This window comes from Mycotypha africana (genome assembly GCF_025528875.1).
Source record: "Mycotypha africana strain NRRL 2978 chromosome Unknown BDF20scaffold_5, whole genome shotgun sequence".
Taxonomy (NCBI): Eukaryota; Fungi; Mucoromycota; class Mucoromycetes; order Mucorales; family Mycotyphaceae; genus Mycotypha; species Mycotypha africana.
This window is the reverse complement of record NW_026515729.1, coordinates 1,096,437-1,114,419: the sequence shown is the minus strand read 5'-3', so window position 1 is coordinate 1,114,419 and position 17,983 is coordinate 1,096,437. Positions and strand designations below refer to the sequence as shown.

Below are 17,983 nucleotides of genomic sequence, written 5' to 3'. Positions count from 1 at the left end.
AATTAAGACATATAAAAAGCAAAAAAAAAAAAAAAAATATTATAATAAACGTTAGAGTAAGATAATTAGTTTGAAGTGAAAGGAGAAAACTACATAGTAGTAGAAGCAGTACTACTGTACAAACACTTTATGTTCGGTAGCTGCTTTCAAAGCTGAGATTTGATTTTTGAGTTCACTAATATCTATGTCTGAAGTCTTCTTGAATGTATTATTCTTAGAAACCATTCTTAATTTAGCGACATCATCACGCTGTTGTAACAACTCTTCTTTTAGACGCATCAATTCCTTATCTTGAGTTTTAATCTTGTTGAGCGAGTTATAATATTCTTGTTGAAGTGTTTCACGCTGTTTCCTTAATGCAGACCAGCGATCCTGAGTATCATCATTCTGTTGCTGCTGATTGGCTGGTTTGCCAATAGTATTCTCAATGTCTTTTGCTTTTTGATCTAAGCGCTCGTATTTTTCAATCCATGTACGAACTTGATTCTCTAGTTCAATAGCCTTTAGCTTGAGACGCGATTTTTCTTCGCGTTGTTGTGTGAGGTTTTGGATTAGATTGACGACGCGGGATTCTAATTTGTACGAGGCTTCCTTTAAATGGCTAACAGATCTAGCTTCCGCACGGAGAACCGCTAATTGACGACGAGCTTGACGTTGTCGAATACAAGTTTGTACGTGAATGATATAGTTTCGTTTCATTTGGTATTGTTTGCGAGCTAGCCATCCTCTAGCAATCTTCTGAATAAGAGTAGCTGCGTAGTCGCGTTTTATTTCTGCATATTTTCTTCTAGCCAATAAACCACGTGCGACTATTTGAAGTCAAAGATAAATGTCAGCTCTCTTTTCAGAGTTCCAAAGATTTTTTAAATCGTTTACCTGATTGTATCTTGATAACAGCTTCTCTAGTCTTTACAAACTTGTTTCTGGCGACGTGCCTCCTCCAGTTAGTTTGAATGGTAATAGCAGCCTTTTCTCTACGCAGACGTTCCATCTCACCAACGGCTATTCTTCGACGAGCAATGCTTTGCAACATGACAATAGCCTTTTGAGCTCTTGTGTAATGCAAGCGTGCAAGGAAGCGACGGCTATTCTTTTGAACTGTAAGAGCAGCCGCATTCAACTTGTCATTTCTTAGTTTTTCCATATAAGCAAGCTGTTCATCGGTAAAGTTATTTCTGTAAGATTAAAAATTGCAAAGTAATCAATTTCTTGAGTCTAATCTTACCTGTCCCGCACGGAAGAAAATCTTGGTAAGGCCAATCTGATACTTATCTGGATTGTTAATAGTTGCATTTAATATTTTTGAACAGATAGACTTGACATCAGGGTTGGATTGAGGATTTCTTGAAGCAAAATCAATCAATAAATAATATCTAGAGAAGTTCATGGTAGAAGCAGAAATACATCAGACGCGAATTAACCTTTTGGAGCAACCACAATATTTATTTACCTGTCTACAAATTCAGCATATGTCCATCGAGTAGGATAACCTGCACAACTGATGCGAATCGTTTCTAAAACTCCGCAAGCACGCAATTGAGCCAATACATTGTTTGGTTCAAAGACCCATTCAACTTTGGCTTCGTTTGGCTTAATACAACGAATATAGTGGACATTTGTTTCCCCAATGGTATCCATCAAATTGATCAATGACAACTAGAAAACAGGATAGGTAATAAAAATGAAATATAGTGAATGGGGGTCTATGTTGACCATATAATAAAACTCATTACCTTGAAAATAGAACCTAATGTAGGCTTCTTTGTTTGACTCATACTCTTTCTTGGTGTTTGCTCCAGCTAAACATGAAAAAATGTTAACATAGTGTTCATTGCCGATAATTCTTATACCGCCTATGCCAAATGGACTTACAGTAGGAGTAGATGGTGGGCTGACAGGCTGTACCATATTTGCCAAGAACTGAGATTTGGAGGCTTGAAGCAGACTTAAAAGTTCTTCCGGAACAGTATCTTTGTTTTTATCCAAAAAGCCTTCTGCCTCATATTGTACATCGTGAGCATAATGAGCGACGACAAAAGCATTGTTGGAAAATCGTGGTTTCTTGAAATAGTCTTGGTATTGAGGGGTGGCTCCAAAATTTTGGTAAAGCTTATTACAAAAGCCTTGATCAGTACCAGATGGTAAACGGGATTCTTCATCCAGGAGTGACAAGACACCCATCTTTGCTTCTATCATTTCTATACATTTCTGATTATCACTGAAAGCAATAAACTTCCAATCAATCTCTTCTCTGACGTATTCTTCTTGTTCTAATTTGAAAACATGTTGGTTGAACTAATAAAGAAAGGCTAAATTAGGTATTGCACACATGGTTTTGTGAAATCTCCTATTGACTTTACTTGTTGTTGCAGTTTCTCATTTGCATAGTTGATACAAAACTGTTCGAAAGAGTTCTTCTTGAAATGTTCAAAACCGTAAATATCAAGCACACCAATGAAACTCGCTACTTGGTCAATCTGAGAACACGATAAACTCTCGTTGATATTCTTCACCAACCATTCAAACAAGTTGGCGTATATGTATTTAGCAACTGAGTCGCGTACAACGTGAGCTTGTGTAGGAGACAAATTGGACACGATCTTCTCCGAACGAGTGATGATTTGTTTCCTCACAATCCATTTTTTGAACTCGGATGCGTCCAAGCCTAAAAGCTCGGTAGCCTTCGCCAAAGAAGGGTCTCCCTCTGGCACTGTAGCATCATTTCTGCCACCGATTTCAATGTTGCCCAAATGCAGAAGGGCCGCTAAAAGCTTGAAAATTTCAGTTTGTGTTTCTGGATCAATACCGATAGTGTTTAAAGCTGAACGAGTTTCTCCAAATTCGTGAGCATCATCCACAGAAGGAATGACACCTGTTCCGCTTTGATTTAAATAATGAAAATCAGACCAAGGCTTCAGCGCCAATTCTTGCTTTTCAGTTTCTGTTGCACCTGCACAGAGCTAGTGATGTGTACATTTGTAAGTTTTCGTTGTGTTCATTTAGATGCATTCCTCTGGGTATGATTTCCTTTACCTGATAAAAAATATGGTAGTTTCTTTCGGTTTCGGGTTGGAAGATGAGACGAGATCTTTCCAATAAGTAGGTTCTGATTTTTGCACCGACGATATTTCGTTGCTTGTCGAATTGAATTTCTATGTATTTACCGAATCTCGAAGAGTTATCGTTACGTGTAGTTTTAGCGTTACCAAAGGCTTCCATGATGGGATTGGTGGCTAAGATTTGTTTTTCCACTTCCGTCATACTGTCTCCTTTTGCCTGTTTGCTGGTGATCTCTTTATCATCGGCTGTTGCAAAGTAGCGCATAATATACTTTGCACTGACAGTTTTACCAGCACCACTATTTTTAATCTCGGTTAGATTGCTGCTGGATGGTGGCTCACGCATTTCGTTTCATTTATTTACCTTTCACCAGAAACAATGATGGTTTGATTTTCGTTATCGCGGATCATGCATCTATATGCATCTTCAGCAATGGCGAATAAATGAGGTTCAAGGTCCTCTCTTTTACTTCCAGAATATTTTTGAATAATTTCAGGTTCGTATAAGGGAACACGAGCGAATGGATTTGTGGCGATCAAGACAATCCCAGAATAAGTATAAATTTTCTTGTCTTCATATCTATTTTTGATTGTGTGTAATACTACGATTATTTTAAACAAGTTAGGAGACAAAAGTGCTCAATTATGTGTTATATAGGAGCTCCCTCCAACAAAAACATGTTGTTGTGGTATTTTTTTTATCTGCTGAACCTCTGGAGGAATTTGTCAGGAGCTCCCCTCTTTTTTTTTTTTTTTTTTTTTTTTTTTTTTTTTGTATGTTTTACCGGAAGGTTCATTTAAATAACTTAGACTTGTCAAATCATCTGTATCCTCCATATTAGGAGGGTTTCTAAGCGGAGGTAGTTCGACTTTATTTGATACAATATCGGCCAAAGGTGCATCAAAAACATATTCCTATCAACGTGTCCAAAAAAAAAAGGACGAGATCAGCTTTTTGTTTTAGTAACGACAGCTGATGAACACTACCTTTTCTGAATTGCTGTCGTCTTGAAAAACGATCTTCACTGAATCGTTTGTTTGTTCTTTTGATTTAACTGAGGCTGAGACCCAACCGAGCTCCTCATCGGGGAACCAAGCTTTGATGCCCTCTGAGTAGATCTCTAACAGTTCTACGTTGTTTCCAGACATATGAAAATGATTGCTATAGAAAATGTTGATGGTATTTCAAAGGAAGAAAAGGGAGACAAATGAATGTGGAAGGATAGTGATAGTTAGTCTTGCAAATCGAATAAAAAAGAAGAAAAAGAGGAAGAAGAAAAAGGAACACAAAACAGCAAGTATAGAAGATAGTAAAAAGGAGAAGCATTCAGAAACTTTGTTCCAACATACAAATTAGGCACACAAAGCAAGGTTTGGGCATTTTGGAGATTGCTGAGTTTTCTTGCTCGATTTCATTTGTTCAATAAAATGCCAATTTATTTGATTTTTTAAGGGCTTTAGACGCTAGTGAATACAAAGCTTGGCTAACAAGTAACGGCTTTCTAAAAACTACTCTCCACAACATAAGAAGCGGATAAAGTTGAGTAAGTTTATGGAAAACAGATGGACTATCAATTTTAAGCTTTTTTCTTTGAGCCGAAATTATCCAATATCTCTCCTTGTTGAGACGGGAAGAGGGCGTGAATCTCACAAAATTAGGGCCAACTCTTTTACATCCCGCAGAAGAAAGTGCTACTCAAGACTACGGGCCGTCAAATAAAAATGTGTAAATGCTGGAAGTACTTCAAAAGTACATACATGACTTTTTTATGAATTTCTTTATTCAATAAAGATCCAAAGCATTCCATCTACAAGCGATTGTAATAAAGCTTCAAGAAGAACTTTGCATAAGTGAGAAATTCGCATAGTTCGTAATACTACAATTAAATGGAAAATGGAAAGCATATACATAATTTACATACTGTGAATAGAAATAAATAGGGAAAGTGATATTAAAATAGATACATAAGAAATGTAAAACATTACAAAAGAGTGCGATCATCAATTTACAGCTGTAGTCTCTTTTACTAACAATGTAGGAGAGGAGATATTTCTATTGTTATTTGTATCGTGTGGCGAAGACACTGTTGTTGTGGTAGTAGAGGTGGTAGCTTCATGATGAGGAATGGCGTTCGTAAATGATGCTGTGGTAGTTGAACGCTCACTACTGTTATATTCAAAACGTCGACTATCTTCGGTATTACCATAGGTATACATAGGCATCTTATATTGATGATGTGTGGATTGTTGCTGAGGTGGACGCCATTCATACGGATAACCAGTTGTATAATGATCAGGCATAGATGCAGAGCTGAAAAAGAAAATAAGTTAGCAAAAATACATCTTAAACTTGATAAACCAAGGTGTTTATATTACCTTTGGGCCATTCCCGTTTGGTGAGTATAGCCAGGATGATAATGACCTTGTGAATGAGAAGAGTGTGGCTGAGGATAGTAGTGGGCTGGCTGTTGAGGAGGTTGATGATGAAGGTATGGTGAATCTTGCTGAGAATGCTGTTGGTGGTCCATTGAATTTGTTGTGGTAGTAGTGGTACTTTGATTAGATGTCATTCTCATTCGGCCGTGGTGTTGATAATGACGAGGCTGAACTTGCTGAGCTTGCTGTCTTTGCCAATAGTATGGGTCTGATAGCTGATTGTCTTTCATGGATGGGTGGTATTCACCGGGTGTGCCAGATGGTTGACCGTTGTGAGGCGTAGAATAAGTGGCTTCGGAGGAAGTATTCGACTGCACGCGCTCATGAAGACCAGCGTCACCAGAATAGTAATGACCTTGTTGTATAGAGGCGGTAGAGTTCAAAGGGTAAGGACTGGAATGTGTCATAGACGGTAGTACGGTGGGTGGATAATTATGTCCGTAATGAGAAGGACCGGCTGCATTGTAAGGTGGGTATTCATAGGGCATATATTCGCTGGATGGAAACATGTGCGGGTGAGCGCTTTGAGTACCGTAAGCCGTGTTATGTGTAGTGTTGGTAGTAGCTGTGGTATTGGTATCATTGTTGGTATTGTTCATTGGGTTGGTATTGCGTTGATAAGGATTAGCAGCTATCGGATGGTTGTAGTGTATAGAATTAGAAATGGGTCCCCCGAGACTAGCGCTACTGACAAAATGATGTGCTCGTGATTGTCTTCGAGGAGCACTCACGCGACCTCCTGTGGAGTCCGTTTCGGCATAATGACCAGGACTTCTACCACGAACAACTAAGGGTGCTGATTGGGCAGAGGCCACTGTAATAATATTCTCATTACGAAGCTTGGCTAGAAGTTCAATAGTAATAACGTAATATTGTTGGGCTGCTCGTCTTTTACCATTGTTGGCGGTAGCAGTTTTAAATTGGAGACGTTCGAAAGTAACGATAGATTGACTTGAACCGACAGCACTGAAGCCTAAATTGCCACCGGGACGGATAAGCCGTGGCATGGGAGTGGTTTGCGGACCCTTATCGCGTTTTGGTGTATGTTGAATAAGCGGAACAGGTTTATCACAATCGGATAATTTGGCCCTAACACCAAGCATAAAGTATTGAATTTCTTCCAACTGTCCATGTTGGTCGTCTTTTGCCAAACAGGGTAAATCTTGTCCGTCATAGAGCATCCCAATGCCGTCTAACGAGAATGAACCGCTTACTTGAAAATAGTTTCTACGGTAGCAAGTCCAGTCATTATCAGCTAAAAAAAATCCACGGTCAATTTTTGTATATAGTTGAACACCGATTCTAGTTTTTAATGGTTAGTGGATTAGTTGTTTGATTTACGACACTAGATTAGTATACAATGAGTGCACGTTTGAAAATACTTACATGGTATGTCTATCTAAAGCATAGATATTTTGATTATAGCTTGTAGAACTGAAGGAAGGGCATGTTTCATTGATGAAAACATTACTTTGGTCGCTAGGAACGCCTGCTGAGTAACGGGATGTTCCTGGTGTAACTAAGGCGTTATATCTTTGAGATTCCGGGGGTGAGGAAGTGTAGGCACTGTTACTATTATTACTATTTTCAATATCATCGTGATTTGATTGGAATTCTTCAATGTGATTTCTTGGGGAACTGGATGGTTGAGGTGTTACTGGTTGTGACATACTAGGTCTATTTGAACATAAAGAGGAGATTAGATCAAGAATAGTGGAATAGTCAGGCTTCGGATTTGAATATACCTTTGCGGTGATGGTTGTGATTCAGTTACAGAAGTTAAAGTGGGGTTGTTATTGATATTTGGAGTTGAAGGTGTTGGCACAAAAGCCTGAGAGTCTTGTTGTTGTTGATAAGTTTCTATCTGATAATGGCTAATAAGGTCAAGCAGAGAGGAAGAATCAAAGAAAATGTGTTATTATTGAAATAGAATCTTATCAGAAAGAAGAAAATAGAAAGAAAGAAATTTGGATCTTGAAATTTTTCAGCCGTTTTTTCCCTTCCTTTTTAGACATCTTCCGTTGATTCTTGATTTCCATACTGCAAAGGGAAACGGCTCTCAAGATCGTTATGTCTTGCTCATTAAACATAATAGATAGTCTTTCTCTCAAAAACTATTACGTTATTTGTGATTTCTAAACCGAAAATAGATAATTCTGCGACATTTTTCTTTCTTTCTATTTTCCCTTTTTGAGCAAATAGAATAGGTTACTTTATGACGAAACATACGGTATTTTTTGATTTCCTTGTTTCATTTGGTCATTTAAATTGTGATCCAAGTTTTCGTATTGCTGCTGCTGTTGCTGCACTGTTTGAGAGTTCATGTCCTTTTATTCTAACTGAAGAAAAGTAGAGAAAGTATGAGCAAGAAGAGGAAGAAGAAGAAGAAGAAGAAGGGGAGGAAAGACAGGAAAAGTGGACTAGAGGACTCAAAAATAAACAAGTTAAGTGTAGGCGGATGTTTTACTACAGATTAGATCAACAAATGCCTGGGCATTGCTAAGATACTAATAGTATATCTTTATTTAAGTGCCTTGCATCCAATAGCGGCATTCTCTATAATCGATTCTATTTCGGAGATGATTTCTATTCATAATGCTAAGTTTAAAATGCACCAATTATGTAGTTGTTGGCCAATGGAAGTAAGAGCTAACCAGAGAACATCACACGTATGTAATAGAGAGTTCCATAATACATTCGTCTTTCGTTCTGCCCTGAAAAATGTCAGTTTTTTTTTTTTTTTGTTTCATAATTCGATTAATGATCTTTTTTAACGTGTGTAATCGTTAAGTCTTGTGCATCTGGTAACACATTTGACATTTCTTTCAATGGATCTTCAAACTTGCCACTTCCTTGTTGTTACTCAAAGCAAAGATGTGTATGTTACTGCTCCGAGAAAACCCTTTTTTTTTATTTTACAAACAGTACATACTTTTGCAGGGGTCCACAAAAATTTTTTATACCGTGTATACAGCCAGATGGGCATTATTTTTACTTTGATCTAGCCAATCTGTTAAGCTGCCAATAGCAATCTTATTGGGTGCAATGTTACACCAGCTAGAATCTCTTATTTTTAGAACGCTGTGTTTTCTCAACGGAAGACGTGTGTAAAGATGGCATATGACGGCTGCAGATAGCTAATAAGCAATTTTTTGTAAAGCTCAATTTTTCGATGTTAGATCATGAAACGTATACTGTTACCCCACTTCTGATAAATCTGAATCATTTCACGTCACAAGCTACCCCAGAATTCAGATTTTTAATTGAGTCAAATGTTCCTTGTCAAACATCGCTTCGGGTATTATAAAGGCCGAAATCCGGTGGTATTTGCAAAAAAACAAACGTTACACGATAACCTGAATTTGGGTGAGTTTATTAAACTAGCATGACAAACACAAGAATGGTATGCCCTTGTTCAATGGTTGATCTTGTTCTGAAAGAGTACCTGAATCTTACAACGCACTTTAAGCAATCAGATGGAAACCAAAGAACCAAACAGGGGTTCTGTTTTGCCTCCCGTTTGCCAATGAGTTTGGTTTCCTTTTAAATTGGAGCTCGACCATAATACTAAGAACTGCACACTCAATCAATGGCTTCTTAACAATTAGCGCAGAATGTCAAACCATGAGCATATTTTGGTTAAAGTCAAGCCAAAGTGCCGTTACAATAGTAGATTTTCCGACATATTAAAAAACCTACTACTTCAGAAGACTATTCAACATGATAGCCTATTAGAGCATCGAGGTGATCCCAAAATTTACGGTGAGCGGCAGCGAAACTTATTAGATTGCCGCCCAGCGGTTGCTGCATTATTCGATGTCCCTGGTTTCCCTCTCCCAAACTACATTAATGCTAAATAAGCTCGATAACCACCACGGGATATTATGATTAAACGTCCACCAATGTTTAGAGCACTACAAACTCAAAGCGTGAGGCGATACTTGCAACTAAGCTATCAAACATTCACAAGCAATGTAAGGCGACCGGCACTTGCACGACTCATGTCCAATGCCACGACCACTGATGATGCTGACATTCATCGTATTTCCCCTCAACTCGATATGGACTATTTGGCCAACCATACCAAAGACATTGCTAAGAATATGCAACTCCGTAACTATGACACCGAGAGTATTTATCGTGTCAAAGAACTTTATACCGAACGAGCTCACCTTCGTTCACAAGTGGAACAACTGAACGAAGAACGCGATCGTGTCAATAAACTTATTCGCACAGCCTCCTCGAAAGCTGAGCGCTCGAACTACATAACACAAGCAAAAGAATGGAAAGATCAAATTCGTCAAATCGAAGAAAATCTTACACGTATCGAAAACGAACTGATAACCCAAGCACTTCAAGTGCCCAACAATACCCACCCGGACGTACCTTTGGGAGCCGAGGAAAATGCCAAGGTTATTAAAATCATTGGTGACAAGCGTACTTCAACTGCACCGCTTTTGGATCATGTTGCTATTGCCAATCAATTGGATATGGTAGATTTTGAACAAGCTTCTTTCATTTCAGGCTCAAAATTTTATTACTTGAAAAACTATGGTGTCTGGCTAGAGTTTGCTTTAATTCAGTATGCCATGCAAAAAGCTGCAGCCAAAGGCTTTTCGCCTGTCTTGGCCCCCGATATTGTACGTACATCTGTTGCCTATGGCTGTGGATTCCAGCCCCGTAAAAAAGAAGCCTCTCAGATCTACGACGTAACCACAGCTAGTATGGCGGATACACCATCAGCGCCAAAGATGTGTTTAGTTGGAACAGCTGAAATTCCTTTAGCAGGTTTATCGGCACGCACTCTTCTTAATGAGGAGGAACTCCCAAAACGGATCGTTGGGTTTAGTCATGCATTTAGAGCAGAGGCAGGACATGGATCAGCAGAAGAAAGAGGGCTTTATCGTGTCCACCAATTTTCCAAGGTGGAGCTATTTGTCGTCACGACACCGGAGCAAAGTGAAGCGATGTTGGATGAAATGAAGGCGTTGCAGGAAGAAATGTTTACAGACTTGGGTCTTTGTTTTAGAATACTGGATATGCCCACAGAAGAACTAGGTGCGAGCGCATATAGAAAATACGATATGGAGGCCTGGATGCCAGGGAAAAATGGATGGGGAGAGGTAAGAAAAAAAGAAAGAGCCAGTCATGGGCAATGTGGCAAGAGATGAAATGATCTATAAAGATGCTTACACGAAATGCTTCACTCATTTTAGATATCATCGACTTCTAATTGCACGGATTATCAAACACGCCGGTTAGACATTCGATACTTATCAAAAAGATTTAAGGAAGAGGTTGGCATAAAGGATGTACGTGTACCTTGGAGCATTAAAGAAAAGTATGTGCATTATTGCCATACATTGAACGGGACCGCCATGGCGGTGCCGCGAATCATTATAGCACTTTTAGAAACACATCAGAATTCTGACGGCACCGTCAATATTCCAGAACCGCTTCGAAAATGGATTCCTGGTGAACCTAAAATTATAAAATAATGGATCTAACCAGGTACATTCGAACAATAAAGATTTAATAGATATGGATAAAAGCCGAACAGAGTTTTATATTGTGAGCCTGTAACTGTTACTAGCCAAGAAGTGATAAATACTAGATGCGAATAGGTGTAATCAGAGTGGGGGTATTTGGGTAATTATACTTTACAAAATGAGACGTATTTGGGGGAATTGGCATTCTCAAGATTCGATACAAAGCAATCATCAAAACACAATGTAAGCATGCTACTAACTGCCAAACAGTATTGTTACGACTTATTTCGCCTGTTCCCGCTGAAGCGGTTTGTCTTGTTGTTGCTTCATCTTTTGAAGTTTTTGTTGTTGAATGAGTCTTTCTTTTGATTTACGTTGTCTTAATGTAGCAGCCTTGACTTCGTCTTGATGCCATCTGTGGAGACTGATAGCTGTTGTCATTACCACTACCAAAATAGATCCTAATAATGTATAAAATCCAGGTATATTCTTGAATAAAACAATATCAAATATGAAAGCGTATAGAAAATCAGAAACACGAAGCAAGATCACTATTTGGAAAGTTTTTAGAAACTAACAGAACCGTATTTTCTAGATTATTTGCTGTTGGTATACTTTACCTGGACCTCTTGGTGCTTTTTTCAGGCTACAATCATTTTGAAAGCATTTAACGATCGATGATCACTATTAATTTTTTTTTTCTTTTTTTGTTGGTTGCTTACCCAAGGTTAATCAGGTACTGTCCAATAAAAGCAAATATGCCAACCAAGATGAGCAGACCGGCTTCTCTTGTGTCTTTAGGCAAAAATAATCTCTCGACTGAAAATAAATGAAGAGGAATACCTATACAAAGTGATACCAGGCCGAAGTAAACAACATGGACCATGATATGTGTTCTTTGGCTGATTTTGCTGACAGTGATATATGCTGTCGCTGACATTACTGCCGCTAATAAAGCTGATACAACTGCAAAGAAATGATCATAATCTTGTTCTTCTTCAGTTACAATGTTCCGAAATAGAAAATTAGGCTTCGACACAAAGAATAGACCAGTAAAGCATATAATGGAGTAAAATGCATCGAGAAACGAGAAGCTCCCGTTCATAACTGCACAACTGAACATGGCCTTAAATACTGGGCCTAAAAAGAAGATAGCTATTATTCACGAGAAGAGAGTAAAAATGTCAGAGGGTGTTTTCTTTGCAGGAAAGATATTGGTTTTATTAGGTCTACCCGTTGCATCTATCAGTGATAGTTTAGTCAAGCTGTAAAAAAAGAAGAACAAGGCTATAGAACTCGCTACCGCTCTACAGAAGAGCCAACGACGAACACCTTTTTGACCAAAAGGATTCACTTGTACCACACAGCATCCAACCAAGCCAAGTAGAAGCTGTACGGCAGCTCGAGCAACTACTATATCCACGGAGGACCATTCTGTACCGATCCATTTAACAATAACAGATACACAAGCAAATAATAATGAAGAAAGACTGAGCAAAATTAGACTTCGTATTTGGGCTTCTCTTGTCTGTTCATCGGTGCTCAGGGTAAAGCATGACGCAATTTTAAATGAGTCGTCTCGATGTCGAGAGCCTCCTGCTAATTGCTGCTCTTGCGAAATGAGTGGTGTAGATTCGTTGACAATGATAACGCTCGATGGTACAGGGTGAACCAGTAAGTTGCGTTCTTCGCTTTCTACTGTTACGGCATGATTGGTATTTTTCGACGAATGACTGGCAGCTGTCATATACGGCTTACAATATTTGAAAAGATCAAAGTAAAAAAAAAGTGCATAATCGAGCTCGGAACAAAAATGATGTCAAGTTTTTATAAAGGAAAAAAATCCAGTATTTTGGTATGTCTATCACTTTTCGCGACAGCAGTGTCACCTAGACTTTTTAAGACTTCCTAATGGCACAAAGAGCTATAAAATAATGGTCAAGACAAAAATAAAAAGTCCCTCAAAATGAATGCTGTAGATATAATGAACTTATTAGGGCATCCATCCTACCCAATTGAAGAAAAAACCATATTCATTCTGCTCTTACAGTAACTTGAAAAGAAAAGATGTTCGTTGCTTCTTTATCGACAGTTTTCCTACCAATGCTGAATCCATTACGGAAGACACATACTCAGTTGCGGAAATGAGAAGCGTTCTACTGCTGTGTTAATTGTTACTCTTAGCACATTCATGACAGATCAGCAAGACTTTGGATACGTAAATTGCTTCACTTGAACCATTGGACTTTACAGCTTAAGCAGAGCAGTTATGTACACCTTTTGCCAAAATGATGTCGCAAAAAAAAAAGTTAATAAGTGTCGCGCTTTTAGAAAAAAGAATGTTGTATATATAATTGTTTATTAAATAGGATGGCCTGCAAGACAGTCATCGAAACGTCTAGTGGAATAGCGCGCAAACCCTTCAAAAGATGACTGGGCAACTTGGTTGCTAGCGTCTGCAAATTATTTGAGGAATAGTATCTTTTTTGAGTATAAACTCTCTTTTTACACTACTCTTAACAACAGACCAAAATTGTTCTATTGGGTTGAGTTCTGGAGAGTAAGGTGGCAAGTAAATGCACTTGTAGGCACGCTCTTTGATCATCTCGCCAATTATTTTACCTGTATGTATGGGCGCATTATCCATGATCAGATAATGTCCCTTCATTTCAGGAAATTTGTCCATCTCAGCAAGAACGTCTTTAATAAAATTGACATAGTGATTGGTAAGCTGATTTTAATCAAGCCTTTAGCAGAAATGGCACCCAAGATGGAAATTGAATTGGCTCTAGCCGTAAGTACTTTGACTTTGGTAGCCTTTTGGTGCCCAGCCTTGGGTTCTTCTCAGGTTTGCATTAAACCCTGATTCATCGATAAAAACACTGTTACTTATATAGTCAACGCCCATAGAAAGAAACACTCCAGCAAGAATCCAAGCGAGAACTCATTGTGGTAGTAACTATTAGCTATTGAAGAAGAAAAAAGCTCATAACTCAGATCATCCGATATCTTTATACATGAGATAGGACATGAACCCGACTGAGGATAATGACGTAGGGATCAGCATACCTTCAAAATAGTGAACTTTACCGAATGCATCTCTAGGTTGAAGTGCGACTGTGGCGTTGAATCTTGCAAGACGGGCGATACCACAACATACGGGCAAGTTGGATCGATAATGTCAAATATTTAATCAACATAAATAAACTTCTCAAGTGAATTGAGTTAGATTTTCTTCTTTTGTAGAATAATATCAACGTATCTTTAACTCTTGATGAGTTAATTCAAGTGATCATATAAAATGATATTTCAACCCAACAATATAAATACTCATTAAATAAATTATTATAAATTGATCTTAATCTCAAGATTCATAAATATAAAGGGTTCTTAAATAACCGTCTTTCTTTTTTTTTATTTAATCTTAACTGTGTCCTATAACAAGGGCTCCAATCGTGCCTTGCAGGCGGTCAAGAAGTCAGCATCAGAGTAGTTGTAAATCTTATCAATTGGAATTATGGTGGACTAAATTAAGTAGCGAGACTATAAAAAGATATTGAATTGTCTTTATTTCGAGTTAACGTTTGGGTCTCTTTTATATCTTTTGGAATAAGTAATTTGTTTGGGGAGAAGGCATGTCTAAGACCTTGTAAATAAATATGGACAGATAGGAAAATACATGTAATGTTGTTTAAGTGAATAATTACATATATTTGGCCTAGGTAATTATAGAGGACATCACAGTAGTTGACACAAAGAGTTTGGCAGACACTGTTTCAATCGGGCACTGGGGCGGGATGGGTCTATCTGTGGTATTTCCATACCTCCTATAATATATAAAGACAAATTAGACACACTTTCAAGCATTTGACTCGTTATTATGATCATAGAATATAATAACACTTGTACACGTCATCTTGTATTTCTAAATATGCGCATATGTAATGCTGCATTATTACTGGTTGAGAAATTCAGGTACAAGTATTTAACTCCTTTTTTTTTAATGTTTCTCTTTCCTTTCCTTCTTTCTTTTGTTGTCAATACAAACAGCCAATTCGCTATGAACGCTTCCCTCTCTGATTTTCAGTGTATAATAAAAGGACTAAAGGAGACTCATTTCACCTTACAGTTTATATCAAAGTTATAAGTCGCGTTCACTAAACATAAAACAACTACAAATATCACATGTGGATCCCCTTCTTGACTCTCTTTTGAGTAATCTCGAAAATGGCGTCCATTTACGATGGTAAATAGACGATTGTTGCTATTAAATTGCTTCTCATTATTGATTTTTTGTAACAGGACAAACTTAAATGACACCGAACAAGGCTCGGAAAGACCTGATAGCGTTATTTCTGTCATTATGCAGTCCAATTGGGGTAAGAGCTTGGGGTACGGAGAAGCAAAGATTGCAGAGCCCACCGACAACAAGTTCATGCATGCCTGGGACTTGTGCCGCCTTGGGCATTTTTCTAAGGAAACGATAAATACCGTCAACATTAAGTCCTCCATCTCTTTCCAATTAAAAGGTAGCTTAAGCTGATTAGTAGCAACTGCCGTTCTGATTAATAGCAACTGCCGTTATCTAACCTTATTGAAAACAGGCCATAGCATCACTGTATACACGACCATACTGAGTGCAGACGGGATTTATACCATGCTTGAACTTACTCGTATACAAATTCCGCAATCCGTGGAGAGCTTGGAACTGCTTACAACTCAATCGACACTCAAACAATTGCTACAGGTGGCATACGTGTTTGAAAAAATCAGACAACAAAAGAAAGAGGAGACAAAAGAATTCTTTCTCATGAAGCGATATGGACCCGGATTGGTTCAGCTTCGGGAATTAATATCAGACAAAAAAGACAGAAAACGACCTTGTACATTGCGCTTTTAAACATCCTCTCCTTGACACTCTTTTTTTTTTGTTATTATACCAGTCTCTATGCCATTTTTTCCCAATAAATTTCTACTTATTTGACCACTGTGTTTCCTCAATGTAAGACGTGTTGTACTCCTATAGTTATTTGAATTATTATCGAAAATAAACATTAAAGATTCAGTTCTCAATACAAATCTCCTCCCCACTAGTCTTACACTCAATTCTCAAATTATGTATATTTAAGTGACATCTTCGTACGGTACATCACCACGATTGGAACAGAAATTGATGTTTGTTGTGTATTGTAGAATATTTCTGGTTATATTAGTATCGATAATAAAAAAATGTTGTGCACTCTACTATTTTTATATGTCTTTTCTTTTTCCTTAGTTAATTTCAATTGGCATTCCACTAGATGTTTTGATGACTGCCTTGCAGGCCATCCTATTTACTAAACAATTATATATACGACATCTTTTTTTTAAAAAGTGCGACACTTAATAACTTTATTTTTTGCGACATCATTTTGGCAAAAGGTGTAATGTTCAATCTGTTGAATACAGAGTTCCATATGAATAATATATCAACTTGTTTCTGTTGTTTGTAAACCTTGGGAATGGGTGCTGGTTTGAAGACAAAACAACACCCTATTTTTTATATATAGTATTACAATAGTACAAATATTGAGCAGCTTTACAAAAAAAAAATGTATTCATGTCAATCTCCATCGACACTACGACTGCCTACCACTTCATAACGTCAGGATGAGTTTTAAAGACATTGTAATCTTCTAAATTAAAGAATGATAGCTCGGTTTCGTTATCTAATTGAACAAAGGGCAACTTAGAAACACGGTTAGGAGAGCAATAAGTTTAACAGAGGCAGACTTTACCAATGCCTTGCCAGGCAAGTACGGCGTTATCGTCTGTTAAAAGTAAATGATCGTCGTCTTCAACGTTAATGATTAAATTCATAGTCTAAACATCAATCCATTGTTAGCCACGAAAACAGAAGAGTTATTGTGCTTTCATCATGATGTTCGAAGCAACCTTATGACCGTGAGCAACGGTATAAATCTTGAGAGTATCTATTTATTAAACGAATAAGGCTTAGTCGATATGAACCCCCTTCATCAGTCAATTTTTTAATTGGCAATTTTTACCAAACTTCACGTTGAGATAAGGCTTCCAACCTGGTTGTGTATGGATTTCTATGATAGTTCTCAATCAGATTTTTGAGCGTTCAAAGAATAAGACAAGGCGACTCTACTCTATACACTACTTTCTAAAGCAATCTTCTTCAAGTCACCAACTGTGATTGTTTCCAAATTGACATGCTGAAGTACAAGATTTTTACATGTACGATATTCAAAATTTTTAATACAACGAATGGTTAAAGTGGCATCAGAGGCGGGTTTAGCAAGATTGGTAAGATCGTTGACTTCAGCCATTTCAATAGTGGTATATGATTGTTAAAAATGGTAAGGTTGGATTTTTTTTCTTTTTTCCCAAGTATTCTAGAAAAGCAAAGAAAGCGACAAGTCGAGTCGGAGTGTACTATTTTCTAAAAACAGACATGTTCAATCCATAATGGTTTAGCATGAAAATGTTGACAGTCGGAAACGTATATAGTCCATTACAGCGTAAAAAAACTGTGAAAAAACAAAATAGGGTTAGAGGCAAAGCATCCTGTATAGGCAGAACTATTGACATTGACTACTTTGGATTTGACAATCAAATAAAGGGCGGCTGTTATTGGATAACCATCAAACGAAAGAGATAAGTGTTTTAAGCTAGCCATGCTATACAGACGAACAATGAAACATTTACTTTAAAAAGAGCCAGAAGACGTTTTGATACTGCATAAAATAGATCATGGGTCATCAGTAAAACTCTCAGGGCACTCGTCTGTGATAGTGGTATGGTGTTGCTGAGACGTTCCATTGGGCAATACGTAAGCCCTTCAAGTCAATTTGCTGTAGAGTCAAATTACAGTGATAACCACTTCTGTCTTTGTGAACCCACATGAGAAAGCGTCAATCATTTGTGAGTAAATTCACTTTCTTTATCCTTAATTATTCACGATCAGGGGATGCACACGTTCGAAGCGCGTTC

At 37.8% G+C, this 17,983-nt stretch overlaps 7 protein-coding genes across 7 annotated transcripts; 2 read left to right on the top strand and 5 right to left on the bottom strand.

The window, feature by feature from the left end:
• Positions 1 to 4: 4 nt before the first annotated feature.
• On the bottom strand, positions 5 to 3,645 carry BDF20DRAFT_869393 (P-loop containing nucleoside triphosphate hydrolase protein). Its single transcript, XM_053080998.1, has 9 exons — positions 3,424 to 3,645; positions 3,034 to 3,358; positions 2,361 to 2,960; positions 1,873 to 2,295; positions 1,734 to 1,799; positions 1,451 to 1,656; positions 1,226 to 1,373; positions 877 to 1,153; positions 5 to 809 (listed from the first exon to the last, which is right to left on the bottom strand). The coding sequence occupies exons 1-9, from the start codon at positions 3,468 to 3,470 to the stop codon at positions 112 to 114; spliced, it is 2,790 nt and encodes a 929-aa protein (XP_052936366.1). The 5' UTR covers positions 3,471 to 3,645; the 3' UTR covers positions 5 to 111.
• On the bottom strand, positions 3,585 to 4,503 carry BDF20DRAFT_504130 (uncharacterized protein). Its single transcript, XM_053075617.1, has 4 exons — positions 4,410 to 4,503; positions 4,047 to 4,221; positions 3,845 to 3,974; positions 3,585 to 3,772 (listed from the first exon to the last, which is right to left on the bottom strand). The coding sequence occupies exons 2-4, from the start codon at positions 4,206 to 4,208 to the stop codon at positions 3,699 to 3,701; spliced, it is 366 nt and encodes a 121-aa protein (XP_052936365.1). The 5' UTR covers positions 4,209 to 4,221; positions 4,410 to 4,503; the 3' UTR covers positions 3,585 to 3,698.
• A 557-nt stretch (positions 4,504 to 5,060) lies between these two features.
• Positions 5,061 to 7,819, bottom strand: BDF20DRAFT_913005 (uncharacterized protein; the record flags this gene model as incomplete). The annotated part of the gene is made up of 5 exons (XM_053084013.1): positions 5,061 to 5,370; positions 5,436 to 6,797; positions 6,882 to 7,172; positions 7,241 to 7,369; positions 7,725 to 7,819. 5 exons carry the CDS (start codon positions 7,817 to 7,819, stop codon positions 5,061 to 5,063), a joined length of 2,187 nt encoding a protein of 728 aa, XP_052936364.1.
• A 1,779-nt stretch (positions 7,820 to 9,598) lies between these two features.
• On the top strand, positions 9,599 to 10,993 carry BDF20DRAFT_819188 (seryl-tRNA synthetase; the record flags this gene model as incomplete). Its single annotated transcript, XM_053077441.1, has 2 exons — positions 9,599 to 10,618; positions 10,712 to 10,993. 2 exons carry the CDS (start codon positions 9,599 to 9,601, stop codon positions 10,991 to 10,993), a joined length of 1,302 nt encoding a protein of 433 aa, XP_052936363.1.
• A 51-nt stretch (positions 10,994 to 11,044) lies between these two features.
• BDF20DRAFT_869382 (uncharacterized protein) lies at positions 11,045 to 12,877 on the bottom strand. The gene is made up of 4 exons (XM_053080997.1): positions 12,218 to 12,877; positions 11,707 to 12,139; positions 11,605 to 11,630; positions 11,045 to 11,535 (listed from the first exon to the last, which is right to left on the bottom strand). Exons 1-4 carry the CDS (start codon positions 12,729 to 12,731, stop codon positions 11,267 to 11,269), a joined length of 1,242 nt encoding a protein of 413 aa, XP_052936362.1. The 5' UTR covers positions 12,732 to 12,877; the 3' UTR covers positions 11,045 to 11,266.
• A 2,132-nt stretch (positions 12,878 to 15,009) lies between these two features.
• BDF20DRAFT_869377 (uncharacterized protein) lies at positions 15,010 to 15,971 on the top strand. The gene is made up of 3 exons (XM_053080996.1): positions 15,010 to 15,230; positions 15,287 to 15,513; positions 15,589 to 15,971. The coding sequence occupies exons 2-3, from the start codon at positions 15,348 to 15,350 to the stop codon at positions 15,882 to 15,884; spliced, it is 462 nt and encodes a 153-aa protein (XP_052936361.1). The 5' UTR covers positions 15,010 to 15,230; positions 15,287 to 15,347; the 3' UTR covers positions 15,885 to 15,971.
• A 641-nt stretch (positions 15,972 to 16,612) lies between these two features.
• Positions 16,613 to 17,319, bottom strand: BDF20DRAFT_906073 (uncharacterized protein; the record flags this gene model as incomplete). Its single annotated transcript, XM_053083231.1, has 4 exons — positions 16,613 to 16,692; positions 16,762 to 16,846; positions 16,919 to 16,956; positions 17,151 to 17,319. 4 exons carry the CDS (start codon positions 17,317 to 17,319, stop codon positions 16,613 to 16,615), a joined length of 372 nt encoding a protein of 123 aa, XP_052936360.1.
• Positions 17,320 to 17,983: the final 664 nt, after the last annotated feature.